The sequence below is a fragment of the Chlamydomonas reinhardtii genome, chromosome 10 (genome assembly GCF_000002595.2).
Source record: "Chlamydomonas reinhardtii strain CC-503 cw92 mt+ chromosome 10, whole genome shotgun sequence".
Taxonomy (NCBI): Eukaryota; Viridiplantae; Chlorophyta; class Chlorophyceae; order Chlamydomonadales; family Chlamydomonadaceae; genus Chlamydomonas; species Chlamydomonas reinhardtii.
The window spans coordinates 1,762,332-1,770,470 of NC_057013.1; the positions used below are offsets into that span (position 1 = coordinate 1,762,332).

At 60.4% G+C, this 8,139-nt stretch overlaps 2 protein-coding genes across 2 annotated transcripts in view; both read right to left on the reverse strand.

Annotated features, from left to right (window-relative positions):
- Positions 1 to 408: 408 nt before the first annotated feature.
- On the reverse strand, positions 409 to 5,431 carry CHLRE_10g430750v5 (uncharacterized protein). The gene is made up of 6 exons (XM_043066641.1): positions 4,670 to 5,431; positions 4,525 to 4,584; positions 4,390 to 4,462; positions 4,172 to 4,261; positions 3,904 to 4,077; positions 409 to 3,587 (listed from the first exon to the last, which is right to left on the reverse strand). Exons 1-6 carry the CDS (start codon positions 4,738 to 4,740, stop codon positions 3,084 to 3,086), a joined length of 972 nt encoding a protein of 323 aa, XP_042920038.1. The 5' UTR covers positions 4,741 to 5,431; the 3' UTR covers positions 409 to 3,083.
- Positions 5,432 to 6,059: 628 nt separating this feature from the next.
- CHLRE_10g430800v5 (uncharacterized protein) overlaps positions 6,060 to 8,139 on the reverse strand; it is a 9,042-nt gene continuing 6,962 nt past the window's right edge. Inside the window, exon 12 of the mRNA XM_043066642.1 lies at positions 6,060 to 7,778. Within this exon, the coding sequence (XP_042920039.1) occupies positions 7,587 to 7,778 (192 nt within the window). The 3' untranslated portion in view covers positions 6,060 to 7,586. The remainder of the gene's footprint in view (positions 7,779 to 8,139) is intronic.

Below are 8,139 nucleotides of genomic sequence, written 5' to 3' on the forward strand. Positions count from 1 at the left end.
GGCACATCCCGCTGTTTATCACGGGCACATGCGCCCCCTGGCTGGCGACCCGAATGCATGAACAATGTGGAGCTCTTCCCGCACATTCTTCTTCGTTTGCATGGTAACCTTGACCGTGCGAATGCGTCTGCTCAGGCATGGGTTCCTCGCCGTCGGACCGACAACCCCAGGAGGATGCTTAGTCATAGAGCCGTAAGGCTGTATACGGTACCGCATCTGACCTGTCGGAGCGTCAGCACCAGCTACGAGTGATGCGCCGTCAGGACAAGAAGTGGGCTGGGTCGATAGCGGTTGGGCATGGAGATGCCGGCTGGGGCTGACTGGGAGGCCGGAGGCTCCCTGGCTGACGGTATGGCTGATCTCTGGTCCAGTCTGGTCCGGATGGCATGGGCGCGGGGCACGACAGCACTGTGACGTGTCTTACCATGCTTCCTGCGACGAACTCCCAACAAAATCTTGCTTTCCCTCGGACCAAATGACTCTCGAATCTTGCGAAGCACCGAAATTGTATGCAGTACTCTCAGCATGCGCTCTCGAAATTGATGCACCGACTAAAATACCCGCATCTTGCGCTCGTCTCATCTCGACACCGGATAGCTCTGTAACTTGGCAGCCTCACCTTTGTACCGGCGCCGCATCGCTGTGTTGCTGCGTGATGCTAGTACCATGCGCCTCTCGAACATCGACTAGAAATAAACACACATTTCAAGCTCTTCTCCAATGCCCTGTAGTCAAAACGGGCTACGCACCAAGCACACATCACGAGGGAAACTGGTCAGTCCCCCGGCATGTCAGGAACTCGCATCAGTGTTGCCAGAACACATGCACACAGATTCATCCGTGGTCCTTCCGCCCCCCGCCCGCCATGCGGCTCCTTGCCCCAAACCACCCCCAAATAATAATTCTAATTCTCTAATTAAACTGGCAGACCGTGCAGACTCTCGCGCTCGAAAAGCATTGCACCCAGTACGTCAGCATAATGGGGGGCCTTATTTAGGTTGGTTGCACCCGACCTTCGTGTGAGCCACAGCGCTCAAGCACAAAGCTGGGGGCCTCACACACACGCAGCCGGGTACAATCCGGTCCTCCAAAGCGAACGAGGAGTGCCCGCAGCGCGCCTCCCATAGTAATGCACACTTCCCACTCAACGGGATCAGCGACATCACAGGCAGCCGCAGGCATTGCCCCCACCTCGGCGCCTACACCTACACACAAATAGCCGGCAGCTCCGGGGCGGCCGGCACAGTGCCGACAAAGGGCATGGTTGTACGCCGGGGGCCGCCCCTCCGCCTTGCCAGCAGCACGCTTGCCACCGCCTTGCAAGCACTCATCACGCATACAAGTAGACGTACAGTCCTCACGCATGACACCACGCGCGCATCACATACAAAGATACACGGAGCATTGGGACACACCGGGAGCCGCTTGCCATTCCAGATCGCAGTCATGGTCAACACGTCAAAGTGGGCAACAACTAACCAAATACAGCAACACCCGCGGCCGCGCAAAAAATGCGTGCCTGATTTATCCTTCGCAGGTTCAAGGACCCGCGCATAAAGTTAGGGTCAACGTCCGGAAAATTTGATGTTCCTCCAACCTCCACGCTTCTTGGTGCCCCCCCCCGCCCCTAGACGGCTACATCTCAACCGACATGCCCCGGCCGACTGCTGTTCAGCTGATCATTCCTTCACGACCTGAGACCTCCCAGCCCCTGCCACTGACGCCGCTGTGGCATGCATGCAAACGTCTACTTGCGCTTAGCAGTGCTCAACGTCATTCCGCGCAGCAGCGCATTAGGCCGTAACCACGCCTATGGACTCGGCATCGTTGCGCACCTACCGCGTCTCCAAAACTCCTTGACCTTGTTTACTCTTCTCCACCACCACGTTGACACGCAACAAACGTAATTGCTTGGGTCTTCTTCGAATATATAGGCACCGGCAACACCGATTTGGAGGCTGGGCAAAGAACCGCTCAGTAATGCCGTCACCGCAGGCAACCAACCCAACTGCACCGCACACGATGCTCCCTCCAAGCACAAATCTGGGGGACACCAAAGCCTTGGCGACACAGGCGCGAGGCCGCTATTGGCCTTGCCGCGCATCCGCCCATCACCACAGATGCGGCCATATACAACTCACAGACTGGCACAGGCGGGCACAGGCCACGCCCAGCTCCCAGTGTTGATATACAACCCAGACGTGCACCAAGGCTGAAACATGACCCCAACGCCAACAACTCCCGACAGTGCTCGACGGAAGCGGTAGCCTCTGCGTCGCACTGCAACCAACAAATCGAATTCGCCCATCTCACGTCCCATGCCCCTCCGTCACACGGAGGGACACACCACCCGCGCGACGGCCCGAACCCAGGCGGTTGCGCCTGTTACGCCGCCTGTGGCCGCCGCCGTCAAAGCCGCAAGGTTCCATTCACTAGTAAGTTGAGGTTTAAGCGATGTCGGCAAACCGCAAGCCTGAGAAAAAGCCCTGGAAGTCCAGCAGGCACGAAACCACACTCAAAATTCGAGCCAGAGGGACGTCGCAAACAATTAGAACGAGGGGTTGCCTCAGGCGCGGGCCCGAGCTTCCCTCTTCTCTCTCTGGCAGGTCTGGACAGCCGCCACGCGTGCTGAGTATCGGGGACACATGCTTCGTGCGTGTCTCCCGAACAACAGCGCCGGCTGAAAGCGCTTCACCAGACCACCACAACCACGCTCGAGCACTCGGTTTTGCTTCCTTATATCTGACTAACGATGCCTCCGTCCACAACCAAATGAAGATGCTGCCCACACGCCCGGCTGCCAGACGCTTTAGGTCCCGCTGCCGCTTCACACACGCATGGTAGCTCACTCACTTTCACTCTTGCAAGACCACCATTCTTGCCCTCTCTCAACTGCAATAGACTTTCCTTGCCCGCATAACAGCCGCAGCAGCGCAGTAGGCATAGTGCTGGGACCATATTTGGTCTCAGCAAGCCCGCGCTCCGCGGCCGCTCCACACACCCAGTTCAATGCGCCGCCCCCACTGCAAGCTGGCCCCGCCCTTGGCCGGCCGAGAAGCCAGCGATGCACTCGCAGCAACTGCTTAGACCTGCACCATGTACTGCGCCGCGTTGGGAAGCACGGGCGCCGGCATGCCGGCGGCCGCAGCGGCCGCGGCCGCCGCGTTGAGCTGAGGCATCATGCCCGCTGCTGCCGCAGCCGCAGCCGCTTGCTGCATCACCGGCTGCATGGCAAGCCCGTGCATAGCCAGCTGCGCGAAAACGCTGGTGGTGCTGGTGGCGGCGGCGGCGGCCGCGGCAGCGGCAGCGGCGACGTGCGCAGCCGCGGGGAAGGCTGCCGCTGCAGCGGCCGCCGCGGCGGCCATGGGCTGCGAGGTGGCAGTGGTGGCGGAGGAGGTCGCGCCCTGCACCAATGACGAGGTGGCCTTGCCCGAGGCCGCTGCAGGCGCTAGCCCCGTGGTCGGGGCGGGGTTGGCCACCGAGGCGGGCAGCGTCGGGCTGGTGATGTCGTGGATCGACGCCCGGCGCTTGTCCTTCTTGTTCATGCTGTTTAAGCGGATGAAATACTTTTGCGCATGGCTCGCCACCTGTTGAAAATATGCGTGCAATGCGTCGGGGTAAGCTAGCCAGCTGGGGGTGGGGATGGTGCTGGCGGGGCGAGCGACGGCCGCGGTGACGAGTATTATGTCACGCATTCGTAAGCTAGGGTCAAGCGCTGGTTCGGCCCTTTGCGAAAATATGTGAGTGAAAAACTTGTGGTCCAAGAACCGGGATGGCCGTTCTGGAAACCCACTTGGCAGCCAACTTCGAGTTGCATGCCGCATCTGACGTCAACACTAGAGCACTCGTTCGCGACCGCGCCTGACCGCATCAACTACGTGTAATGATATCGAGCGTCCCTACCTGGGTTGGCGTCCGAGAAATGACGAAGTTGCGGGCGATGGAACGCCAGTCACCCTTGCCGAACTTGGCGAGCCCGAGCAGGAACAACCGGTGCTCCTCCTCCGTCCAGGGCACACCCTTGCGACGGTCACCGTTGGCTGGCACATCGGTCTTTGGCCGCTTGGCGTTCGGCGCCTGGAAGGCAAGGGCAACGGGTTACTATAAGTTTTCGTCCGTGTGGCGGTGTGGAGACGCAGCGACCCGCGATGAAACATTGTGACACGCTTACCGAGTCCTCTGAACGTGCGGGGGTCGCCGCGGGGGCGCTCTGAGCTGAGGCGCCCTCGTTACACCCCTCATCGATGCGTCGCAAGTCGTCCTGCGAGTTCCGGTGCGAATAGCTCAAGCCTCCGCAAAGATCTGGTCGATGTTGCGCCGGAAAAAGCCTAACGGCGAGTCGAACGAACAAAACGCTAGCAATTGGCATAAACCAATTGTTGTGCGCACCTCGAGGTCGCGGAGCCGCTTCTGAATGTCGTTAGGCGTCTTGTTTGGCAGATAAGAGGCGATGCGCTCGAACCTGTATACATCAGCGTCGTTCACTACCCAGTACAAGACTTCTGCAGGCTCAGTTCGGCGCACCTGTCCACGTCCGCGTAGTGTCTTGCAAGGGCTACCTCGAAGACTTTGTTCTCTTCAAGCCTGGAAACAATTTAGAGGGAAAGGAGCGTTCAGAACGCCAGGGCTTGTAACGCCATCCCCGGGCGCAGACAGTTCTTTGGCTCACCGCCAGAACGTCGCGTGACCAGTAGACTGGCCACAGGCAAAATCGCCAGAGATAGAGAAGCTGGCTGCCATTTGCATAATTGCGCAGAGCCGAGGCGAAGCCCGGACTCGTCTGCAGCAAGGGGCTGCTACGCCGAATAGAGCCAGACAAGGCTTAAAGCTATAGTTTGTTTAGTTGAATGTTTGTGTATGCAGCCAGGGAATCATACCTGCCAGGGCTGTCCGCCTGGCACGGACGGCGAGCAAAAGCGGAGCTGCATTGGGCTCCATTGCAGCGGTCGGCGACGGGCCTTCCGGACCGAACTAACTATTGTCGGAGCCCGCGCCTTGTCAAATGCATTGTGTACACAGCTGTGCATCACCTGGAAGCCTTGCGTAGTCGTGCAGAGCCTTCTGCAGAGAGGAGATGGCGCCACGCAACCATCCCTTTGTCACTTTTCAAGCCCATCGCCATCCCCAGCCCATTGTCAGCGCTGTGGGCTGCTGATGTCGAGGGAAGCTACGCCCATAGCTGGTGCGGGCGGGCAGCGGCACCTGGAAATGGCCGGGCTCCGTAAGACCCTAGTTCAAAGCTTGAAAACGCCTTAAGTTTCAAGATCTCATGTTTGATAACTGGTGATCAATTGATTGCGAAAGCATAGCGGCCATGTGCCGGTCCATGTCGGCCAGGGTTTCTTTGTCGCTAGTCCGGAAACAGTCCCACGATATGACCTGTGGATTATTGATAGCTTGGCGCTGTGTAAGCAGGGTGTTTGCGCAGAACTTCACTGTCCCGCGAGTCCAAGGAACGGGGCGGGAGAGGGAGCCCGGCAATGCGGGGACCCGGCGTCAAGGGGTGCAGAGGGCATCATGCTCCGGATGAAGCTCACGCACAACTGAACCAGCACAACACTACCCTTGGCACACCCCTTCGGTTCGTACCCATCCGCATCCACGTGCTCCGTTCCTCTCTGTGCCTGTCCGTGCACAAACTCCGGCTGTTCGAAGTACCATACCGTAGCTAGCGAAGCTGTCCCTGCCGTACTGCCTTTCACTTCCATTCTAGGCGCTAGCCCGCCCGGCTGTCCCCGGCATACGGCTTCACTATCCCGCATGTTCAGGAACGGGGCGGACCGGGCGGTATGTGGAGGGTGGGCGGCCAGCAGGGTAACCCCTGGCCGACTGCGTTTCCGCTGCTATCGACCGCCACTAGCCCGCCGTGGCGCCGACTGCCTAGCTACAAGTGCCCACCCTTCCGTGAGTTCCGTCCCATCGACGCTTACCGTAACACCCGGTGCACCCGGTGCAGGCGGTGGAGCACAAGGTTGGCTGGCGCTGCTTGAGGTGTGAGCATCCCGGCATTCTAACTCTGAAGAGAAAGGTGCCTCGTCTTTTGGTGGGGCTATGGCAGCTCGAGGGAGAGATCTACACCAGAAACAGACGCACTTTCGATCAACACCAGAAACTACAAAGGATTCCGGTCGCCTTCGTGCTCAGACACTGTCGATGCATGTCAGGGACACAGTGCAGCCTAGGCGTGGGGCCTAGGGGGGCCTGGGGGGCCTTAATATCCGTCGCTGAATCGCAACTTCCCACCGCGCAAAGCCTGCTCGACTTCCTTTCAGAACAAGAGGGCCGGTGCCGCATATCTAGGATCCAGATTTCCGTACTGTTAAATCGCCAACACAGCAACGAGCACGCCACACGCTCCACAGGCTCTCACACCCCTTTGTGACACCTAACCTCACTTCCAACACGGGCTTGGACGGTTGTAGTGAAATATCTGCCTCCAGACTTCTATGGACAGCTGCCAGTCCAGCACTGTCCGGCCCGGGTCGGCCTCCTGGCTGCGGCAGCTCCTGCTATGACCACACAACGTGAACCACCCCTGACGTAAACACCGCGCTATTGAATTGTCATTCGGACTCGCAACTGGTTCACACCTCTAGGCAGCGGTCTTGACAAGAAAGCTGCACAAAAATTGATGTCAGTTGATCGCACATGCAGTGCTACCCTAGACTGCCGCACGCACGAACAAGTGGGTGTTGGCACACAGGACCTGGACTCTCCCTGAAAACTGCGGCCGGCGCACACCGCTGAGCAATGTCCCTTGTGAACCGCGGGGCACCGTGTCACCACGCAGATCACACGATCCGCCTCACGAGGTAAGTGCACACCTTGCATACACCTGAAACTGCAACCCTCAGCAACCACCCGCTCGACTGAACTATATGCAAACCCTCACAGATATAACCACAGCAACAACGGTACCATTGACCAAACCTTTTAACACCCACATCGGACACGCCGCCAGCCGCCAGACGGAAACCCACATCATAAATTCCGCACTCACACCTCGCCCACACGTTTAGAACCATGACGCAACAACCCCAGATCCCGAGCCAACCGCGGCCACCACCACAGGCTATTGCTCTCAACCCGTGGCAACCGACCGATGTGACCCGACTTCATAACCAACTTTGCACCTGAAATCGGCAGGCCTGCCGTCAACTGCTGCTCGCCCGCGCCCGATCTGCGACTGCGAGCTCCCGCGCCAAACGCGCAGCTCTTGCACTCCTCCGGCTGCGCGCGCCCGGCCCGGGTGGACCAAGGCGGCCGTCGCCTGGCCGCCGCCACCGCCTCCGCGTCCGCTGCTTTCAGCCTCCAGGCAGGGCAGACTGAGCCCCGCGGCCGGCCGCAAAAGCCGGTAAAGCAGGCCGAGCCCCGCGCCCGGCGGCCAACCAGCCCCGAGCCACCCCACCCACGCCGCCTGCCCCGTGTGTCGCCAGCCAGATGCCGCCCCATGGACTCGCCTGCTCCCAGCCGCCGCAGCGCTGCCTGCATGCCTTCCCTCCTCTGCCTCCTCCCGTGAGCGCAGACTGACTCCCAGGGAACCACCGTGGCGCCGCAGCCTGCCTCCTGCCTCCGCCCTCTCCCGCCTACACGTCCCCCAGCTGCCCGCTGCCCACCACTCGGTCCACCACGCCGCCCAGCCGCTCCGCCCAGTTGTCGGTGCCCAGCATGTCGCGCATGGTGTCCAGGATGCGCACGTCCGGGTCCAGCTTGCTGCTCCAGCCCTCCAGCACCAGCGACGTCACGACCACAGTGGACACACTGCTGCGCAGCGTCACCTGCGTGCACGCGTGCGTGCGTGCAGTGGGTGGGGGGAGTGGGTAAGAGTGGGTCGAGGGAAGCGAGGCGCGCGGGCGAGACAAGCCTCATCGTCGCTACCCCGCGCTCGTTGTCCATCTCCTGTCTCCCGCCACCCTCCTCCCCCTTTCCCCCTCGCTAAGTTAAAGCGTAGAACCTTCCGACTGGCTTGCCGTCGCTGATGCCTCCGATTCCATCCCGCCGTCCCTCCCTCCCGCTCCCTTCCCCGTCGCTGATCCCTCCAGCTCCCTCCCCCTTCCTCTCGCTCCCTCCCTTTCTTCTGCTCGCTCACTCGCTCCCTCCCTCCCTCCCTCCCTCCCTCCCTCCCTCCCTCCCTCCCTC

Bases quoted from the DNA above. Each gene is read 5' to 3' on its own strand.
- CHLRE_10g430750v5 (XM_043066641.1), bottom strand. From the start codon at position 4,740: ATGGCAGCCAGCTTCTCTATCTCTGGCGATTTTGCCTGTGGCCAGTCT. The intron at 4,262-4,389 runs GTGCGCACAACA...CGGAACTCGCAG, and splicing joins AGCGGCTCCGCGACCTCGAG to GACGACTTGCGACGCATCGA. The intron at 3,588-3,903 runs GTAGGGACGCTC...TATTTTCAACAG, and splicing joins TTTCTCGGACGCCAACCCAG to GTGGCGAGCCATGCGCAAAA.